The following is a 23,811-nucleotide window of genomic DNA, read 5'->3' as shown; positions in this document are numbered from 1 at the left end:
AAATAATGGTGATGCCTTGGAAGGTTTTTTATAGCTTCCTTCTGCTTGATGATCGTGGATATTGTAGAAGGATTTCGACCATACTCGTTTGCCAATCGACGATACGAACGCCACGGTTCATGCTTTGCTATAATTTCATGTTTTGCTTCCATCTAAATCATTTTCTTGGGTTTTTCTTATCACCTGCTTTGTCTTTAGCTTGAGACCCATGGTTAATAATAAAATAGACAAAATAACACGAAATAGGCGCAAATACAACGAACTAAACAACGACGTGTTAACATGCAGCACCACAAACACAAAGACTGAACGCCATTTATCAGTCGCCTATACAACTAACACTCATCGCAAAATCGTATCTCAAATATTTCGTTGTATATCAAAGCTTATATTTCCCGCAAATTTCTGTTGTATCTCAAAAACATTCGTATATTAGGGCAATCGTATGTCAAGGTTCCAGTGTAATTTGATCAGAGAGAGAGAGAGAGAGAGAGAGAGAGAGAGAGAGAGAGAGAGAGAGAGAGAGAGAGAGAGAGAGAGAGGCCTTGGCAACAATGGCTCTCGGGGATTGACGTAACGTTTATTTTCTGAACAGATAGGACAGAGAAGTGTTCGTTTCATTAAACGGCCTCTGACTCATGGCAGGACATGTTTTGTTGATACTAATATACAAGCCTATTTAAAGATACGTTTACTTTAATTAGTCTATATGATACGTAAATAGTAATCAGCTGTTCTTGTAGCCCTCAAGATTTGGCAAAATCACTCCAGGTTGTACATAAAACTTCAAGAATGTAGTGTCACCAGAGGATTACAATAGTTTTTACCTTCAAGAACCAGCATTCTTTTATGAAAATAACTCCAGGTTGTACATAAAACTACAGGAAACAACATTTAGTGTAACCAAAGGATTACAAGTAAGGTTTTTATAACTTTTTATTAGTTTAAGACATATTTCCAAGCGTCGTTCTGGCTTACGACGATTTTCGGCTTACGACGCGTCTCAAGAACGGAACCCCCTTCGTAACCCGGGGACTGCCTGTAGCCTTATTGATTCTTATGTATTTACTTTGCTTTACATCTTCATGCTGCCCAGTATCTATTCGGATAACTTTATTTGACGTATGATTTTGTTCAACTCTTAAAATATCTATGAATTTGTAAATTGTAGGATGCATATGGCCAACTGGCATCTGCATTACCCGAACTCTGCCACTATTAAGTACTCTGTCTAGTCTGTAACAGTGCCCTTTGTGCAATATACAGGGTGGGCCAAAAGTAGCCTCACAGTTACTTCATGAACTGTTTCTCATTCAAAGTACTCTTCAATAGAAAATTAATACTGTGCCATTAATACATGCTACTTATTTTTATCCTTTTCATGTCACTCATTCTTAAATATGCCACTTATTCATGTCTGAAAAATTTTATGCGTTTAATAAATTATTTTTAATTCTGTTTTAACTGTGAGGCTACTTTTGGCCCAGCCTGTATTTTCTTTGCCTTTGGACGATGTCATCTTCTCCATTTCGTGGGCTTTGTGAACTGAAATAAAATAAAACTAATTTTCCTTTAAGAAAGATTTGTTAAAATTTCCTAAACGGGCTGACTTTAACAAATAAACATACTGATTCTGAAAAAAAAGCAACGGGCTAATTTTAACACTAACAACCAAACGATTTTAATAGTCAAAAAACAAATAAACTCACAGTTTCTGCAAAAAGTGCAACGGGCTAATTTTAAAGATAACAACCAAACAATTGTAATAGTCAAACAAAAACTAAACAGCATTGTTTACTTTTTTCAAACGGACTGATTTGAATTTATGGTGCTCATATGTCGGCGCTCAAGTGTTACTGCGCTCAATTGTCTTGCGCTTAATCGTCGACGCTCATTTGTCTTGTGCTCAAAAGTTGGCTCACGCTAAGAACACAGGAACTAGAGTAGCTTGCATTTTGAGAATAGAACAGCATGGATTATAGTTATTAGGGCAATTCAGATACTTAAAATTACAGCAGCTTTTATAAAACCTGTGTTGGAGTGGTTCATATTGGAATTATAAAAGCTTGTCCCATCTTTTTGAACAGTTCATTCTAAAAGGCTGGAGTGGTTTTGAGGTGAGCAAAGCAGCCCTTATATTCATGAGACACTGAAGGCTGAAAATCACTGATTTTATTGCTCATAGCTCTATCACCATTTCCATCCAAGAAAACAGGAGCAATTTCAATCACAGCTCTCATCTTATAAGTGAGTGGAAAGTTGAGTAAGCATCATTTCCTGCTCCCTAATCGTAGTGAAGTGGCTCTGAAGAGCAAGAAACAACTTCACAAATCTTTGAAACTTGTTCAATATCAACAGTAAAGCTAAACATGCAGAGTAATGTAGTAACAACTAGCATTAATGAGGATTGAATTGGGATGCTGCAACTATGTTAGAGGCTAAACATGCTGCCAAGCCATCAAAGCAGAACTACTTTGGAATCAATGAATGAGCTTTACACCTGGTCTACTTATTCTATACCTGATTTGACCTTCAAACCACTACTAAATGGAAATCTATCTTATTACCAGAAGGATTGGTTAAAAAAATAAACTGCTCAAACCCACCTCCAACAAGTGGGCAGATCATAAAGATTCATCAACACTAGTCATCTATCCAATAAACAACATCTTGCCAAGAACTCAAAACAGAAAAGTTCATTTAGATATGGGAAAAATTTGGGAAACAAAATGTAAAAATCAGTGGTAAACTGCCGACAGAGAAAAATCATACATGACATCTATATGGATGTTCAAAATGTAAAGAATATCCTTTAAACATACAGGTTTGTAACAGAAACATATAGGTTTGTAACAGAAGATTAAAAAAAAACTCCTCCAAAATATGTGAGCCATTCCTTTCAACAGTGGTGAAAGCACTCATGAATGCATGCTATGATAGCTGAGAAATTGGTTATAAAGAATGTAACACTATGCAATGGTCTAGTGAAAATATTATTGCTACGCATTAAAATAATAAAATGCCACTGAAAGACAATATTTGGAAAGTTATATAACTACAGAATTAATTAATTAATAAGTGGGATGCTACAAAAGCACTGGGAAAATTATGCAGTACTATAATGCTCACACTATTGGTAAGTACCCAGAAAAACTAATTACCAGAGTGTGAATTCTGCAAGCAGTAATGTAGTGCTCACACTTTAGATAGGTAACCACAAAAACTTATCAGGTAGAGTATTCTGTGAGTTCTAAAAATTTTAATAACAAATTTTAATAAAAAAAAAATTGTTCCTGATTAAAAAAAACAGACAGTAAGCAATAGGGGCATATAGAGCTCAATGCCCCACCTAAAACATAATACAAAAAAATAACAACAATTGGTAAATGTATTAGCAAAAAGACAAGGTGATAAATGTTAATCTTTAAAGTACACTGAAAGAAGGACTAACACTGAAACAGTTAACTGCTAAAAACCTTACTTAACCATAACCCAGATAATCTACACCTGAAGACTGCCATGATAGTGGAGCGGGGTACTTCAAAATAATAGGGGAAAAGTGCAAATGGTGATACAAGCATGAAAATTTGGCACAACAATTCTTCTTGACCTTCTGTCTCATCAACCTCTGGTCACACAAAATTTTACCAATTTCCAAGCTGCCAGGCAGGTTTTCAAAATTGCTTCCATTGGCTATCTGCATATCGACATTTAACTGGTTAATTGCGTTTGAATTCCTCAGTTACTCCCAGTTTATGTTAAAATAATTGAAACAAGCCTTTACATATTGAGATAGTATATAATTTTGCCGACTATAAATATCCAAGATGGATGTCACTATATCAAAAAAAGGCCAAAATTGGTACTTGAGTTCATATACGAGGTAAAAGGTCAGGTAATGCATGGATTCGGGGTAACTTCAGCTTGATCAGTTTATTTTTTGTAGGTTAGAAATCAATTAAGCCCCACTTAATTCATTTTCATCCTCGTTTAAAAAAAATGGTTAATTAACTCAATGTAACACTGTAGTGCCAGTGCACTACCAGGACATAGCATAGGGTTTAATGCTAGCTAATGGTAGATATTTGTAATTAGTATCCCAAATGCTGTTTAGCTAACCCCAGTTCAAAGTTAAACAGCCGTACCTGAATTGACAGGATGTGCTAGTGCAGGAGAGCCAAGCCAAGGAAGATGGGGCTTTAGTTTTCCAGTCTTCCAGGTGTACAGATCACATGGGAATTAAATAGCATTGGATGAATGATCGGGCTAGGGGAAGGATTATGACATATCTAAGCCTAGTTGTATACCATATCTGAAAGTGCATATATGTTGTATCGGTGGTAAAAGGATAAACCTTTGGCCTATAGAACAAATGCATTGGCAGCACAATCTTGGAAGTTGACGTCTTTCCTGAAGGGAGATAGTATGACTAACTGGAAGCTTTGTTGCTTGTGCCAAGCAGACACACGTGAAAGACTAGTGGATGCATCTGGTGCTGGCTATGTTACCCTTGCTACAAACATTTCTGCATTTTATAAGCTAAATGCAATGTCTATACCATTTCATCCCCAAAGGCTTGATGAAGGCGATGGAATTCTGCAGACCTTTTAAAAAAACAAGCTACATATCATGCATCATGGATGCTGAAGTTCAAAACACAGAACTAGAAAGGAAAAGGAAGTCATCGTGTAAGACAGAAGATGATGATGCCCATCAGCAAAATTCACATGTAGTTCCCAGAAGGCAGGTGAAGAAGATGCAGAAGAATCTAAAACTGAGAAAGAAGGAATCAACTTTATTTATGAAAAACCTGCACCAATCAAAGATTTACGATTGGCCATGACATTGGCTTTTCACGAAAAGCTGCAACGATGGGCCATGAACCTACTAGATTTTAAACTGGCCAAGCTCAGTGCTGGAGATATTGTTTCCCAGGACCATATGTATCACCAATCTTGTCTGACAGGCGTGTACAATAGGAAAAGAGCTCGGCTAAATTCCCAGAAAATTGGCAATGATTATGGGCAGTACACACAACAGGGATGTGTCCATTCTTTTGCTGAGCTTGAGATGCACAAAAGAGACAAGAAGTTGACTACAGATGGGTGCTGCTATTTCACAGTGACATAAGTTTATGATTTGTTCAAAGAAAGACTGGAGCAGCTATATGTTGATGCTTCCTTTGTGCAACGAACATGGTTGAAAGAACAGATACTTGTGGTCTCACTATTTACTGAAACGACCAAAACGACCGAAAAGACCGAAATGGCCCAAGCAACAACCAAAACAACCCTAGATATGTTTGTTTTATAATTGTAAAATTGTTTAATTACTTGTGTATTTGTTTTATAATTGTAAACTTGTTTAAACAGTAATTAAACATGACACTGGCTGACATTTGTTTTGTATTGTATGTATGGTGGCTGCTAGTTTTAGCAACTAGCTATGTAGGCTACCATGCCACTGTACTATTACAGTTTTATACTCCATTGTGATCATGTGGCAATAAAATGGTTAAGCACTTGACTGATTATATACTGAATAAAAATCCACACATCTGGACACAGTATTCAAGTAAAACATGACTATTATTAACAGATAAAAAAATTTTTGTCTGGCCCAAATCTTTAGTTAATTTATTGCCCACCTAATTATTAACTGTTTTGATAAATAAATAAGTAAACAAATAAATAAATAAATAAATAAATAAATAAACAAACAAACAAATAAATAAAGATTGTACCAATAGATAAAAGTCTCCTGAAGGAGTGGAGTAAGAGCTGTTTAAAATTTTACTGTCCATCATGTGTTAGAGCTGAAGTAGTTACAGCTTTGAGAAGTCTCTATCCAGGTATGCAATTAATTAATTTGCTCTTATCACTGTACCTTCATCTTCAAGTGCCCTTGGACTCTTTTATATCAAGTAATCAATTTTGCACATGCTAAATGGATTTTTGAATCACGCTTTGCCATAATAATTGTAGACCTTCTAGGAGTGTGCTCATTATAGACAGAACCTTCAATCTTGGAGAACTTTTTGTTACAACAACAGTGTACAAATATCCAGCTGTAGAGGTGTCAGTACTTAAGAAGATCCAATGTTCCTCCATGGTAATGGCAAATTTGAAGATTATGGCATATTCCTGTCCCCCACATCCACCCTCTTACCTGATGAGGACACCTCTAAATTAGTAATTGAAGTGACAACGAGAAGTCATTGAAGAAGGCACTGAAGCACAACTTCCCTGCTTCAACTTTCTTATCTTATGTTCGTCATTTGAAAAACAATACTGTGGATTAACTTCAGAATAAAGTTGGCACAACTGCAAAAAGGGATTTTGACGAAGGAAAAATCTATTTCTGGGTGATTGGCTCGTGTCGCCCTATGAAAGGATCCTTAATATCATTCTTTCTAGGCAAAATTAATCTAAAATTACCAGAGAAAAACAAAATTAAGAAAATGTCAGTAAAACTGACTCGCTCACTCTTTAAAAGAAGTGTCGGTATGAGAATAGGGGCGAGTGAGAACACTACCACGAGACATTCACCAATTAGACCTTCCAATCAGAATCCCCACAAGAGAGAGCTGATACCAACGGGCGATGCGGCCGTTACTACTACTAATAGGGGATGCCACGGACAGCAGCGCCCCTAGCGGTCATCCTTAATCTAAGAACATCTTGTCCTGCAGGGGGGGGCAATCAATACAGGGTGGGTTTCATAGGGCGACACGAGCCAATCACCCAGAAATAGATTTTTCCTTCGTCAAAATCCCTTTTCTGGGCTCAGCTCGTGTCGGCCTATGAAAGAGTACCAGAGAAACAGACAAGATGGGAAAAAAAGGACAAATGAAAAACAGTGTAAAATGAGGAATATAATATAAGTAAATCAGATATTACAGTATATAAACTAAGTACTTAAGGTTAACTTATTTTAAACAATGACATAAAAAAAAGTTAGTAATGTAAAGTACTTAAAATTACAGTAAACATAGTAAAGTACAAAAATGCAGTGTAATTTAACAAAATAGATTTACTTAGATAACTATTTACAAAATATACAAACACATTGTGTCCTACCCTAGCATAAAAATAAGGGTAGGTACACTGAAGTACAATATCAGTACATAGTGTGGATGTCCCTAGCAAAAAAATAAGGGACAATCCACTAATATGATCTCAGCGGCTAAGGCTAGAATATCCGAGTAGCATGGCGATAGGGTGAGGCATGTTGGATGAGGTAGAGAGGAGACCTGGATCTATACTACGACTACTATACAGTATCAGGGGAAACAATGTTTCCCGCTGCTACTGCAGAAAATTTTAAAGATTCCAAGGACTTTAGATAATGACGTTTAAAGACTGTCGGAGATTTCCATCCAGTATACTTTTTAAGATCCTCAAAGTTCATATGTTGAAAGTAATTAATTGAGGTGGCTACTCCCCTGATGTCATGTGCTTTTGGAAATGAATCAGGATTGGCTTGTTTAATGAAGTAAAGGATTTGTTGCCTAATACCTTTTACTGATAAAGTACCACCTTTTTCTCTCATGAAGAGAGAACCTGAGGATCTTGAGGATGTACGAGATAGAAAGGCTCTTAAAGTTGATACTGGGCAGAGAGAAGGGTCTTGCGGAAGTGGGATGACTTTCCAAGGGGCCCACCTTGCAAGAGGATCCTCATTTTTAGCCAAAAAACTACGATCCGGAGCAAGCAGAACTTCTCCTGAGGGGAGGAATTCCACATGACCCGCATCTCTGGATAGAGCCGACAGTTCTGAAATTCTAGCTCCTGAAGCTAGGCTTAGTAAGAATAATGTCTTTCTAAGAAGCATTGTGAATGTACAAGACGAGTTGTCAGTATCTGATGCTAGTTTGAGGACATCATTTAAGAACCATGAGACTGCAGTAGGCCTTTGAGAAGGTCTAAGTCTTGCACAGGCTTTGGGTATAGACGTAAAATAAGATTCAGTCAGATCTATCTGGAAACCTAACTGAAAGATCTTCTTCAAAGCCGATTTATGAGTAGTAATAGTGCTAGCTGCTAAACCTTTTTCAAACAAGGATCTGAAAAAGGATATAGCTAAATTAACTGTCATGGTTGTAGTGTTTGATTCTTTCAGGAATGATGCTAATTTTTTAACAGCTGAGTCATATTGTCTAATAATTGAATCTCTCTTATCTGATTCTAGGAAGAGGATGTTTTGTGGATCAATGTTAGCATCTTTATTAGCCGCAAACTTCATGAAGTCCATAAAGTTAGGGTCTGAAGAATTCCTGAGGAAGCGAACGCAGTCCCTCATTTGTACTGATTGTGACAGCTTGGGATTGGGAATCCGTTGAGGTCGGAGACCCAATTCCAGAAGCAGAAGATACCAGTTGCTCTTGGCCAGTCTGGAGCAATCAGGGCTACTATTCCCTTGAAAGTCCTCAGCTTGCTCAAGACTTTCAAGAGAAGATTCACTGGAGGAAAAGCATAAATTTTTCTCCACTGATCCCAATCTAACGACAGGGCGTCCGTGGCATAAGCCAGAGGGTCCAGGTTGGGGGCCACATAGCAAGGGAGCTTGTGGTTCGCTTGTGAGGCGAAGAGATCTACTTGGAGACCTGGGACTCTCCGGCATATCCACCGGAATGACCCGTCGTCTAGGGACCATTCTGATTCCAGAGGGACTGACCGGGACAAGGCGTCTGCTATCACATTTCTTACCCCCGCCAGGTGAGTGGCGGACAGATGCCATTTGTGTTTGTTTGCTAGGGCAAAGATGGCTATCATGACATGGTTCACATGCTTGGATTTGGACCCTCCTCTGTTGATGCAATGAACTACCACTGCACTGTCCAAAACTAGTCTTAGATGAGACTTTTTCGGGGGAAGCAGTCTCTTCAGGGTAAGAAATACTGCCATTGCTTCCAGAACGTTTATGTGGAGCTGGCGGAATTGAACTGACCAAGTCCCCTGAACCTGTTTGAACTGAGATTATCCCCCCCCACCCGGACAGGGAGGCATCCGTGTGAATGGTTAATACTGGAAGGGGATATTGAAGGGGCACCCGCTTGGCCAAGTTCTTTACTTTTGTCCATGGACGGAGTTGATTGCGAAGGATCTGTGGAATTACTGACAACTTGTCTCGAGATTTGGCGTTTGCTCTCGATCGCCAAACTCGATTTATATCTTTTAGCCTTGCTTTCAGGAGGATATCTGTCACTGAAGCAAACTGAAGGGAACCTAGGATTCTTTCCTGGCTTCTCCTTGATGTTTGCTTGCATTTGAGAAAATGTCTGACAGACTTTGCTATCTCTTTCCGTTGGCCACTGGAATTGACAGATTGTGGGAAGACAAATCCCATTGGATTCCTAGCCACTGAAAACGAGACTCCGGAGTAAGTCTGGATTTCGTTTTGTTTATCTGGAACCCCAGATGTTCCAGAAATTGAACTACCTTTTTGGTGGCTTTGAGGCATTCCTCGACTGTTGGTGCCCAGATCAACCAATCGTCGAGGTATGCTGCTATCATTATTCCCTGAGCTCTCAATTGCTGCACAACTACTTCTGCTATTTTCGTGAATACCCTGGGGGCTACATTCAGACCGAAGGGCATCACTTTGAATGAGAATGTCTGATTTCCTAGCCTGAATCCTAGGAATGGGCGGAAGTGTCTGGCTATAGGGATATGATAGTATGCGTCTGTAAGATCGATGGAGCATGTGACGGCTCCACGAGGAAGTAAGGTCCTTACTTGCGAGAGGGTAAGCATTTTGAACTTGTCGCAACGAATGAAAGAGTTTAGCCTTGACAAGCTAAGATTACCCTTCTTTTTGTTGAGCCTTTCTTTGGCACGCTGAATAAGCGACCTTGAAATTTTAGATGCTTGACTCTCGCAATAGCTCCTTTCTGAAGGAGTTCCTCCGCATAATCTGTCAATTCCTTTGATGGTACTTGGCGGAATGATTTGATTGGAGGGGGATCTTTGATCCAACTCCAACCCAATCCCTTGGACACTATGCTCTGTGCCCAATTGCTGAACCCCCACCTGTGACGGAAGAGGAACAGCCTCCCTCCTACCTGGGGAGCCTCATTGTTGATGGGCGGGGTTGACCACCACGCCCTCCTCTGAACTGCTTACTCCTTGCCGCCCTCCCTGTGCCACGCTGGCGAAAGTGGCCTCTCGCCCTACCTCTCGATTGCCTATTAAAGGGAGGGTAAGCCTGACCTTCATACATAGGGTTGAAGGCCGGCGAGAGTGCGTAGGAGGTCGAGGGTTGTGACTGAGGAGACAGCAGGAGGATGGGCTGGTTCTGCTTGGATGTAGAAGGTTGTCCCTGTTGGGTAACCGGGACGGCCTGAACGAATTGCTGCTGTTGCTGGTGTTTCTGGTAAGGCTGGAACCTTTTACCAGACTTCTTTGGTTTCTTACCAGCAGTGGGGGCGGATTCTTGCTTCCTCTTAGATGAGATACCCCACCTAGCTCTAAGGCTCTGGTTGAGCCTAGCAGCCCTCGTGGTGTACCTCATTTACAGCGGACTCTGGGAAGAGATCCGCTCCCCACATGCTGGAAGCCAGGAGTCTATTAGGTTCGTGCCTAATAGTGCACTCCTGCAGAACGTGCTTTCGGCAATTCCTCCTAGCTTGGAAGAAGTCGAAAGCATCCGTCTGAACCGTCTGAAGCTGGGACTTGGCCAAAATCTTAAACAAAGGTTCCGTGCCATACGAGAGAGCAGCCATCTCTGTGATAATCAGAGAATTGAGGGACCTGCCAAACCTAGTTCGAGCGTCGAACTCTGCCTGAATCAAGGAATCAGGCAGCCTTGGGAGCTTTTGCGCAAGAACTGGTCCATAGCACAGTCCGGTTTGAGCTACCAAGCGTGAACGTGGCTGGCAAGTTCTCCCACAATTCTCCGAAAGCTGGGAAGAGCGGAGAAGTAGACTCTGCTTCCCTCAGCTGTGCATGGGCTCATCCTTGAGGACTGCCTGAAGAGTCGTTTCTACTATTTTTGTAGCGAACGGAAGAGAAGCCTCCTCCGTCGCAAAAATAGTGAAAGGACTCTTGAAAGCCTGGAGCTTGGTGTTGGTACACTCCCAGTCCTCAAGGCAGTGAACCCATTCGCGTTGAGCGTGATCTCTACTATAGAGAAACGTTCTCCCTGGAGATCTTGTCCTCCCTAGTGAGCGCCGCTACGGTCAGCCTAGCATAACCAATGAAAGGCTGCGTCAATCCCGGAGGATAAAACTCGAAGTCCTCAATCCTTCGAGTTCCACACTCCGGGACAGAGATCAATACCATCTTTGAACGGAGCGTAAGCGGCCACTCTCCCATGGGTTCTCCATGGAGAAAGCTTGGTAGTGACTCATATGGTGGAAGCTGGAAAATACCAGCACTTGCTACTGGGGAGACTGGAAGAGGAGCCTGAGAGAGCCCAGCTACTCGGTCCTCATTCTCTCTAACTCTGTTAGAGAGATCTTGGATGGACTGGCCCGACTGAGACAGAGTGCTCGACAGTTGTGCGAACATCTGCTCGAACTTTGTTCCTAGGGCGGAGACTTGTGAGCCAACCATCTCACCTACCTGTTGCATCACCACTGCTGAGAAAGCAGTGGGATCAAAGGTGCTAGGTCCCGCTACTCCAACCGGCGTTGCCGGAGTGGATGCGGTGGAGGCCGGAGAAGGCATTGGCTCGGCGGAGCGCGAGCCTTCTCCTTAGAAGACTTGCTTCTAGAGCTCTTTGAATATGAAGAGCTCGGCTTAGCCTTCACCGCGTCAGCATAGGAAGTCGAAGACTTCTTAGCTGAAGAAGACGACGACGATTTTTTTAGAAGTCGTCTTAACCAGGGTCTTCGGTTCTCTCTGTCCCTTCACCTTTGGGGGTACAGAGAGAGCGGGAGAGCGGGTAGGGATCTCAGATCCCAAAAAGCCTTGGAAAGAAGCAGTAGAAGAAGGGACAGGAGAAGATCCAGGAGCGCCCAAGGAAAGACCTTGGGCACCCGACACACCTACCTCAACCAACAAATCCTCAGCACCTACCGCCAATAGGCTCAATATTAAGGTCCAAGGTTGCGACGTCCGGGACCGACTCTTGCGTGGCCACGACCCCGAAAGACTGCTGCATCTCCTGCTGGATGGAGGCTATGAGAGGGGCTGCGGATATGGGGTCAACATACCCTGTTGACTTGCCACCGGGGAAGATCTGAACGGCCAGCTTCTTGTCCAATATGTAAGGCTGGCCTTTGGCGGCGTTCTTCCCGAAGCCGCCCACCCACGCTTTCAGGGTTGCTAGGGCGACTTCCCTCACACCAGCAGCCTGAAAGAGAAGGCGAAATGAGCTTCTAATGGCGGGACGGGGTTAACAAGCTTATGACTAAGTGTTGTTAGTAAAACGATAAAAAAGTCTATAATCGACTTACCCCCTCCACCAGCTGACTGGCCAGGTCGTAACAGATGGCGCAGGCTTCCGGGTGCCAGACGATCATGTCGTTGTAAGGCGTGGCACACGGAGCGTGAGACCTGCACTCATCGTGGGCGCAGGGGTCGTACAACGTCGCGTTGCACCCAAGGACCTGACAGTTGGTAGCCCGTAAGTGGAAAGATACATAAGTATCAGGAGAACACTTACAGCCTAACAGTTGCTCCGCTGGTGCCGGAGCGAGAAAGTTAGATTAAACCAGAGCCCCGCCATAATACGTGTGGTAGTAATATGGTTGGTTTGTCCAAGGCTACGCCGGAGACAAGAGATAGAATCCAACCAGGTGTGGTGGTGAAATGAAACCACGACGGACAACGGCGGAGATGGTATACATATAAAATAAATATAATTATAGAAATCATCGTAAAACTAGGGTATATCCTTAAAAATAATAATAATTATCAAACCTTTCCCCTCCCGTCTACTAGAAGAGTGCCCGGGTAAGAAGCAAGCTCCCTTCCGGTAGCGGGGGAGAAAGGTAAGGATATAGTAGGCAAGCAATAGACCACTAGTAGTGACCACCCCGCTCGCTGGCGGAGCCAGTAATCTATAACCAAAGGTGCCCCGGCTGCGGCGGAAGGCTCCGTTCGTTACAGAGGGGGAAAGGTGGCTGAGCAACTGGGGAGGGGGGGAGGGTTCTCGGCGTAACACGGCGGGAGAGAGAGAGGGGGGGGGTGGCCTACTCCTCCCCGTCCCAACAACTACCCGCTCGGTGACCCGGTACCCGATGAGTGGTCGCCCTATACCCCAGCTGGGGAGAACCCCTGGCCTCCTCAGAGAGGGAGGGAGGGAAGGCGAACTGAGGTTGTCATGGCAACCAAGGGGTCCCCCAGACCCCTCCCTATACCTGGGAGGGAGGGAAGGGGAAGGGTAAGGTGCGAAGGAACACGTGACCGCAAGTGGCCTAAGCCCGCGATAGCAAACACAACCGTGAAAAGGGCACGTGAAGACTGTACCAATACATGGGACATGCACCTAGGCTAGCCTAACACCCTAAATAGAACTAAAATTACATCGTAAAGATGAAAAAGACACTTTTAGTAGTAAGAAGCAAAAAGAAGCCCAAGAGGAGGCAAACTGTTCCGAGGAACAGAAGCCTACTCGGAGCCAGCGATAGCCGATGAAGAGCAAGAGCCGGGATGCTGGGCTAGAACACAGAATAGCCCTAAATACCAAACTAAGAGAAATGGTAAAAGGGCTAACCTAGCTAAAAAGGCGATGTAAAAAACGATGAACGTGATATAGTAAGCCCATAAGTATAAGAAGTCCAGTATGGAAGACCGGGAATTCTTAACGAGGCAGCATGGCGCCGCCACGAGTCGACCGGGAAACCGTATATGAACCTATTAGAAGGAAAATACTGGTTCCTGGGAGACTAAAATACGGTAAAACACTACTTATGAGGCACTTAACTTAGCCGTTGCGATGGCAGCACGTTCCATGACGGATGATGAGATAAATCCAGAAAAAAGTGCACAAGCAAGAAAATGCGTACGAACGCTGGCGCTAATAATTAAGGATGTCCGCTAGGGGCGCTGCTGTCCGTGGCGTCCCCTAGTAGTAGTAGTAACGGCCGCATCGCCCGTTGGTATCAGCTCTCTCTTGTGGGGATTCTGATTGGAAGGTCTAATTGGTGAATGTCTCGTGGTAGTGTTCTCACTCGCCCCTATTCTCATACCGACACTTCTTTTAAAGAGTGAGCGAGTCAGTTTTACTGACATTTTCTTAATTTTGTTTTTCTCTGGTAATTTTAGATTAATTTTGCCTAGAAAGAATGATATTAAGGATCCTTTCATAGGCCGACACGAGCTGAGCCCAGAAAATCCGTAATGAACTTGTGAGTGGCATCTTTGGAAGTGAAGAAATTGTTTCAGCGGACACTAGTGTCGTATTTGAAGACTGTGTAGACACAGTGAAGAATCTTGTTGAAACAAGGAAGGCTAATGCATTCCAGGATTATTTTAGTGATCGGCCGTTGCCAATTTCAGAAGAGAATGTTTTCAGGCCTTGCCAGATGCAGGTAATCAGTGCTGAGCCATGGACTAATAACAATGCCGAGTCACTAAACAATGTTATCGAAATTGCAATAAACTGGAAGCAGCAACCCCTCCTCTATTTGACTGAGAAACTGTACAATTTTGTGCAAGGACATAAAGATCTTGAGAGGGCTCTTTATGGCCGAGGTAATTTCTAACTTGCAGCCAGATTTAAGGACTATTATGTAAGCCTCAGTGAATGGTGCAAAAAACAACAGAAAATTGTGAGCAACTTCTTGAAGGATACCAAAAGGAGACATGGAAATTTCGTCACCTCCACAGATGGCAAAGTGACTGTTCTGATAACGCCTTCCGGTGGTTAAAAAAAAAAAAAAAAAAAAAAAGTTGAAAAAAAAAACCTTGTCAACGTGAAAGCAAAAGGAGTGAGAGCACCCCAAAGGCAAAAGGAGGTTACACATATCTTGTGAAACCCCACTAAGCCATAACAGTTTGGACAGTTCTGAGTAAACATACAGGTGTTAAGCATAGTTAGCATTGGTAGTTGAAGATTTTACCTATATTTCTCAAATAAAGAAATAAATTATGTATATATGTATTTTACCTACATTTCTCAAATAAATAAATAAATAAATAAATATCTACCTATATTTTTCAAATAAGTAAATAAATATATGTATTTATGTATTTTACCTGTATTTCCCAAATAAATTAATAAATAGATATTATTTCAAAATAAGCGTAATCTAGTTGATTAGGACATTTGTTTGTACTTATGACTACTATTTATATTTACCTATGTCAATATAGAATAATTTTCAGATATATTACAATAATTATAATCACCATAATGTATGATAATCAATAATTTGATTACTATTATTATTATAATTATCATAATGCATGATAATCAATAATTTGATTATTATTATTATAATTATTACAATATATGATAATAATTTGATTATTATTAACTGAAAATAAAACGCTGCCGGGAACTGAACCTACGGCGGCACAAGCATGGACATTGCAAGGGAACCACTCTACCACTGAACCACAAAGGGTTATTCATTAATCAGGCAGCCTTTAGCCTTCACAGTAATCTTTTGATACCGGATACTTGGCCATATCCCAGAACTGGAAGCCTTCAAAAAGGGAAGAGAGATTTGGCTTCTTACAAGGGGAAAGTGGGAGAAGACCTAGCCACTGCATATGACTATAATGATGCACTAATCGTGACCAAAGCAGCCACGATATTGAGGAAGCAGATGCTTGAACATGAGAAAGAATTTGATGGAACCTTAACAGCAGACACTGGAAGAAAATCTGTATCACCAAGTTTGTTGGAATTTGTAGGCGTGCTGCAGAACAGTAGCGATATAAAATACCAACTCATATATGGAACACCATCTACTGATCTAGCTTTAGCACAACTTTTGCACTTCAAATGTCGGAAGACTCCAGCAGCATCTTCAACATTTACCAGACATTTCAAGTGAAGACAACCTCGTTTCCAATGCACAGTGGATCCCCATATTCACAGTGGATGCATACCAGACCGTCCCCACCCCTCACCTCAAGAGAGTTAGAATCCACGAATACTTAGAACCACCTCTAAAACCACTTATAACTGCTTATCTTCAAAGTTCAAATATCAAATGTATATTTAAAGTATCATCCTACATCAAATATATCTTTGAAATCGTATTATAATTTCAAAGCCATCTTAAACATTTTATCATTAGAAATATATATGCACAGCCAATAAAACACAGAGAGAGAGAGAGAGAGAGAGAGAGAGAGAGAGAGAGAGAGAGAGAGAGAGAGAGAGAGACCATTGAATGGCAACACCATCATCAGGAGTGAAATTATTTATGAATTATTTAGAGCATACGTAATATGAGAGAGAGAGAGAGAGAGAGAGAGAGAGAGAGAGAGAGAGAGAGAGAGAGAGAGAGAGAGAGAGAGCCTTATGATATCAAAAGATTGAACATATGTATATCTTTTCCAGAGAGTGAGCAAGAGAAGCTTAACTAAGTACCTATTTGTCTATCTATCAATCCTTTGGCAAAGAGAGAGAGAGAGAGAGAGAGAGAGAGAGAGAGAGAGAGAGAGAGAGAGAGAGAGAGAGAATGATCAGGCGTTGGCAACAATGTGGAACTGGTCACTTTCTGTCAAGTAATGTGACACTTCTGCTGATAGGCCGACCAAACTCTACCCTCCTTCACAAGACTGAAGAGATTGGGAAAATTCTATTCTTTAATTTACAAAAAATATAACTTACTATAGAAATGCACAACTGTTGTAATAACAGTGTACTATTACGTATTATTATTATTATTATTATTATTATATCCTAGAAGAGGACCTTCATTACTACATGTTTTATTGAGAATAATGGCCATTTCAGCCACGTTTATTTTGCATAGAAGTTTCATTATTCTTCTCATTACTGACTTTTCTTCTGTACTCAAATTGGCTATCAAAATGCCAAATGGGGGATTCATGTAAAAAAACGTACTATATATCAAATTGAATATATTATACAAAATATAGTATAAATTGGATCTTAAGCCTAATCGACAGAAGATACTAAATGACTCATCCTGGATTCCTGTTGCTCAGTGGCATCTGTTCTCTCTCTCTCTCTCTCTCTCTCTCTGTCCTTAAACCGAAAAGGACATCGTCAGGCAGGTGTTGTGGGCATGAAATTTTTGTGATTGGCAGCAGCTGAGCCAGTTAGCCAATCAGAATTCGTCACTAAGGACCCCATGCTGTGCAACAGACTAGTATATATAGTACTGTAGGACTCCCGCAACACGTGCCCGACGATGTCCTAGGTTTAAGGACTGGACACTACAAGAAGAAGAAGAAGAAGAAGAAGAAGAAGAAGAAGAAGAAGAAGAAGAAGTCGAAGAAGAGAGAGAGAGAGAGAGAGAGAGAGAGAGAGAGAGAGAGAGAGAGAGAGAGAGAGAGAGGGGAGCAGATGCCCTTGAGCAACAGGAATCCAGAATGAGTCATTTAATATCTTCTGGTAATTAGGATTAAGATTCAATTTGTACTGCATTTTGTATAATATATATATATATATGTGTGTATAATATATATATATACAGTAGTACCTCGAGATACGAAAGGCTCAACTTACGAAAAACTCGAGATACGAAAGCCAATACGAAAAATTTAACGGCTCTACATATGAAAAGTTTTCAAGATACGAAAGGTTTCTGAAAGTCCGAGATTCGCCCGGATAACAATTTTGAAAATCGCCACCATCCTCCTGCTCTCCCATTGGTTCCTGATGCTAGTCGCGGCCATGAAATCCTTCTCTCCTATTGGCCAGCGTCCCTCCCATCATGCATCTACTATGTATACGTGGTGGCGTGCTTCGGCCACTCGGTACAAGCATTGTTATAGTATGCACGCGGTATTCGTTTTTGGGATCATCAATGTGTACGTTATTTAAAAAAAAAAAGTGACCAAGATCTCTCACATGGGATAAGTGATCAAGGTCTCTCTCATGGGATAACTGGAAACTTTGCAAGGTTGGTAGAATATCCACTCCCTGCTGAACAGAGGGTGTAGACCAATCATTTACAACATGCATACCAGTACGTATAATCAAGGCACTTCAGTTTATGTAAAGGGTCAGCAGCTGAACATTCAGTACCCCAATCAGTTGCAGAGAGAGCATTTGGTTGAACAGGGTTTTGATGGACACCAGGGCCAACAGAGTCATGAGGTGCAAAGAAAGAACAGAAAGTTGAAATTCTGTAAAAAAAAAAAAAAAAAGGCAGAAATTAAAGCCACTTTTCATAAAGTGCAATCATTTGTAGAAGACCCCCCGAAAAGGCTCACACAGGAATTGTGTACGTATATTTTTTAAAGTGTACGTACGTACTTATGTACAAAAGAAAAAAAAACGGCAGAAATTAAAGGCGCTTTTCATAAAGTGCAATCATTTGTAGAAGACACCCCCCGAAAAGGCTTACACAGGAACATTGTGATAAGTAGGCAGAAGCAATCTTCCTTGGATAGTTACGTATGTACGTAGCCTCACTCGAAAGGTAAGCTTCCACATTTTACGTACAGTATATTTCTTGCTACCATGTACACTAATATACACTTTATTTACAAGGTTTTTTTTTTTTTTTTTTTTATAAATTTGCATTTTTTTATTAATTTAGGTATTGAATGGTCCAAATTGTTGTAGTATTTCATTGTTTATAGGTCAATTTAGCTTTATTATGAAATTTACTGGGGTGTTTTAGGAAGGCTTGGAACGGATTAGCCATTTTACATGTAAAATGTGGTCCAAGATACAAAAACCTCATGATACGAAAGGCACCTCGGAACGGATTAATTTCGTATCTCGAGGTACTACTGTATATATATAATATTATATTTATATTATATTATATATATATATATATAATTTCTATATCTATATATATATATATATATATATATATATATATTATATATATATTATATAATATATAAAGAGCCCATAAAAACACCTTACCCAAAATCCCTGATTAATGTCCAACAAAAGACATTCCCTAAGGAAACAGGGGTTTATGAAATTCCATGCCATGACTGTGACCAATCTTACATCGGATTTACAGGAAAATCACTTCCCCAGAGATTAACCCTTAAACGCCGGAGCGGTATCTTAAAAATCGTCTCCCGTATGCTGGCAGCGTTGGCGAGTGAGCGCCGAAGCGGACAAAATGTTTTATTAAAAAATCACAGCAAGCTTAGTTTTGAAGATTAAGAGTTCATTTTTGGCTCCTTTTTTTGTCATTGCCTGAAGTTTAGTATGCAATCATCAGAAATGAAAAAAATATCATTATCATATATAAATATTGGAATATATGACAGTGCGAAAAAAATTTCATATATAATTGTATACAAATCACGCTGTGAGCAAAATTGTTAAAGCTGAAGAGTTAATTTTTTTCGTTGTATTGTACACTAAATTGCGATAATTTTGGTATATAACACATTGTAAAACGATCAAGGCAACACAGAGAAAATATTATCACAAAATGATGCATGAATTCGTAATGCGAGGACATCAAAAAAAGATGTTTTCAAAAATTCCCCATAAATTGAAATATTATGCTAGAGACTTCCCGTTTGTTGCAAAATGAAGGTAATTGATTGAATATTACTAGACTGTAAGTGTTGTAGCTTACAATTGCAGTTTTCGACCATTTCGATCGAGTTAAAATTGACCGAAGGACAAATTTTTTTCTATTTATCGTTATTTATATGGATATATTTCAAAACTGATAAAAGCTACAACCATGGGTTGTTTTTCGTTGTATTCTTCATGAAATTGTGCACATTTTCATATATAACACTTTATGTAACGGCTAATTTAAAATGGTGCAAATATTACAACAATCAGATGAAAAAATTTCAGATTTTTTCGGAAGAGTTACCGCGCGGACATAAGGAAAAATTTCATTTCATAAATTCACCATAAATCGAAATATTGTGTTAGAGCCTTCCAATTTGTTGCAAAATAAAGTAAACATTTGAATATTACTAGAATGTAATAGTTTTAGCTTACAATTGCGTTTTTTTACCATTTCGGTTGAGTCAAAGTTGACCGAAGGTTGAAATTTTGCCACTTAAAGTTATTTATATGAAAATATTTCAAAACTGATAAAAGCTACAACCATAGTTTGTTTTTGGTTGTATTCTACATGAAATTGCGCAGATTTTCATATATAAAACTTAATGTAACGGCTAATTCAAAATGGTGCAAACATTTCGACAATCGGACGAAAAAATTTCTGATTTTTTTTTGGAAGAGTTACCGCGCGGATGTAGGGAAAATTTTTTTTTTTTTTAATTCACAATAAATCGAAATATTGTGCAAGAGACTTCCAATTTGTTGCAAAATAAAGTTAAATGATTGAATATTACTAGAATGTAAGAGTTTTAGCATACAATTGCGTTTTTTTACCATTTCGGTCGAGTCAAAGTTGACCGAAGGTTGAAATTTTGGTACTTATTGTGATTTATATGAAAATATTTCAAAATTGATAAAAGCTACAACCATGGCTTGTTTTTAGTTGTATTCTACATGAAATTGTGCATATTTCCATATATAAGACTTTATGTAACGGGTAATCTAAAATGGTGCAAACATTACAACAATCGGACGAAAAAATTTATGATTTTTTCGGAAGTTACCGTGCGGACGTAAGGAAAAAGTTTTTTTATAAATTCACCATAAATCGAAATATTGTGCTAAAGTCTTCCAATTTGTTGCAAAATGAAGGTAAATGATTGAAAATTACTAGAATATAAGAGTTTTAGCTGACAATTGCGTTTTTTTACCATTTCGGTCGAGTCAAAGTTGACCAAAGGTTGAAATTTTGGCATTAATCGTGATTTATATGAAAATATTTCAAAACTGATAAAAGCTACAACCATGAGTTGTTTTTTGTTGTATTCTACATGAAATTGTGCACATTTTCATATATAATACTCCATGTAACGGCTAATATGAAATGGTGCAAAAATTATGTCAAAGTGACGAAATAATTTCTGAGATGTGTCCCTGATGCTTTTTAGTGCAAGAAGAAAGAAATTCGCGCTTGCGCGCCTGGGTAACGATTGTAAACAAAACAACGCCTTGATCCGTGAGCTACCAGCATCCCCCAAGGCGCGTGATTCAAAAGTTTTCGCCTAGTAGGCCTATAACTATTTTTCTGTGAATTTTAAAAAACTTTTTTATATCGACGTATATACGTCCAATCGGCACCCAACAAACAATTTATATCGACGTTTAATACGTCTAATCGGCGTTAAAGGGTTGATACAACACAAACGGTCAGTTAGGTATGGACAACAGAACTCAGCTATTTTCAACCATATAAATGAACATAACCATAGAATAAACTGGAATGTGTCACATATAATTTATAGCAGCAACTGCCGGTACAAGAGTCAAATGATGGAATCGACCTTAACCCTGAAACGCCGAAGGGGCATATTAAAAATAGTCTTCCGTGTGCCGGGAGGGTCTCTGAGTGAGCACGGAAGCGGAAAAAATATTTTTTTTCTAAAAATCACAGCGTGCTTAGTTTTCAAAAAATCACAGCATGCTCAGTTTGTCATTGCCTGAAGTTTAGTATGCAACCATCAGAAATGAAAAAAATTATCATTATCATATATAAATAAAGCGATATATGATAGCGCGAAAACAAAATTTCATATATAATTGTATTCAAATTGCGCTGAGCAAAACAGTTAAAGGTAACGAGTTAATTTTTTTTCGTTGTAATAAACACTAAATTGCGATCATTTTGGTATATAACACATTGTAAAATGATAAAAGCAACACAGAGAAAATATAATCACAAAATGATGCATGAATTCGTAACGCGCGGACGTAAACAAATATTTTTTTCAAAAATTCACCATAAATCTAAATATTGTTCTAGAGACTTCCAATTTGTTTCAAAATGAAGACAAATGATTGAATATTACTATACTGTAAGAGTATTAGCTTACAATAACAGTTTTCGACCATATCTGACGAGTCAAAGTTGACCGAATGTCGAATTATTTTATATATATTTTTTATATGCAATTATTTCGGAAATTAGAAAAGCTAAAACCTTCAAATATTTTTCGTTTTATTCTAAATGACATTGCGCACATTTTCATATATAGAACTCTATGAAATGCCTAATATGAAATGGAGCAAATATTCCGAGAATGCGATGTACTCATTTAGGAGATTTGCGGTGGAGAATCCGCGAGCGGATTCTCCACCGCAAATTTCCTTCCCTCTGCTCGCGGAGGGAAGGAAAGTTTTTTTTTTTTTTAATTCACCATAAATCTAAATATTGTGCTAGAGACTTCGAATTTGTTTCAAGATGAAGATAAATGACTGAATATTACTAGACTGTAAGAGTTTTAGCTTACAATTGCGTTTTTTGACCATTTCGGTAGAGTCAAAGTTGACCGAATGTGGTTTTTTTCGATTTATTGTGATTTATATGCAAATATTTCAAAAATGAGAAAAGCTACAACCTTCAATTATTTTTAGTTGTATTCTACATGAAATTGCGCACATTTTCATATATAAAACTTTATGTAACGGCTAATTTAAAATGGTGCAAACATTACCACAATCGCACGTATGATTTTTTCGGAAGAGTTACCGCGCGGACGTAAAGAAAATGTAATTTTTTTCATAAATTCACCATAAATCGAAATATTGTGCTAGAGACTTCCAATTTGTTGCAAAATGAAGGTAAATGATTGAATATTACTAGAATATAAGCGTTTTAGCTTACAATTGCGTTTTTCGACCATTTCGGTAGTGTCAAAGTTGACCGAAGGTTGAAAATTTGTCACTTATCATTTTTTATATGAAAATATTTCAAAACTGATAAAAGCTACAACCATGGGCTGTTTTTAGTTGTATTGTGCATGAAATTGTGCACATTTACATATATTAAACTTTATGTAACGGCTAATTTTAAAATGGTGCAAAATTACCACAATCGCACATAAATCGAAATATTGTTGCAAAATGAAGGTAAATGATTGATTATTACTAAAATATAAGAGTTTTAGCTTACAATTGCGTTTTTCGACCATTTCGGTCGAGTCAAAGTTGACCGAAGGTTGAAATTTTGGCACTTATCATTAATTACATGAAAATATCTCAAAACTGATAAAAGTTACGATCATGATGTGTCACAGATACTTTTTAGTGCGGCAAGAAAGAAATTCGCGCTTGCGCGCCTGCGTAACGATTGTAAACAAAACAACACTTTGATCCGTGAACTCCCAGTATCCCCCAAGGCGCGTGATTCAAGAGTTCTCGGCTGGTAGGCCTATAAGTATTTTTCCGCGAATTTTCAAAAAAATTTTGTATGTCGACGTAAAATACTTCCAGTCGGCACCTGAGAGACAAAAAATGTTGAAGTAAAATACGTCCACTCGGTGTTTAAGGGTTAATAAAGGAGAGGCAGGTAATGAACATCTCAAAAGGAGCATGGGTTTCAGATGTGATCAACAAGGTTTTCATTCAACCAACGATTAAGAAGATTAAAGGAAGATTATCAGTGGGGGTGACCTAAATTGACTTAGCTGTGGATGGATCTCTTGGTATAAATACCACCTTTTCTGTAAACATTTCTCATTCATATACCTGAAGAGAGAAACAGCAGTCTCTGAAATATAGTACTTCTCTCTCTATATTTTGGTGTTTTTATGGGCTCCCTTTATTAGAAGGAATTCTGTTGTAACAGAACATTTTTACCAGTCTATATATATATATATATATATATATATATATATATATATATATATATATATA

The 23,811-nt window shown here is 39.2% G+C and overlaps 1 protein-coding gene across 11 annotated transcripts in view; it reads right to left on the bottom strand.

Annotated features, from left to right (window-relative positions):
* LOC135216603 (uncharacterized) overlaps positions 1-23,811 on the bottom strand; it is a 465,366-nt gene that overhangs the window by 200,397 nt on the left and 241,158 nt on the right. The window contains exon 8 of one of the 11 annotated variants that reach the window (XM_064252047.1): positions 546-2,304. The exons of the other annotated variants lie outside the window; for them this stretch is intronic. Coding sequence (XP_064108117.1) covers positions 2,242-2,304 — 63 coding nt within the window. The 3' untranslated portion in view covers positions 546-2,241. Of the gene's footprint in view, positions 1-545; positions 2,305-23,811 lie in introns of those variants that run through there. 11 annotated transcript variants of the gene reach the window in all.

Source organism: Macrobrachium nipponense, chromosome 19 (assembly GCF_015104395.2).
Source record: "Macrobrachium nipponense isolate FS-2020 chromosome 19, ASM1510439v2, whole genome shotgun sequence".
Lineage (NCBI taxonomy): Eukaryota > Metazoa > Arthropoda > Malacostraca > Decapoda > Palaemonidae > Macrobrachium > Macrobrachium nipponense.
This window is presented reverse-complemented; position numbering and strand designations above follow the sequence as displayed.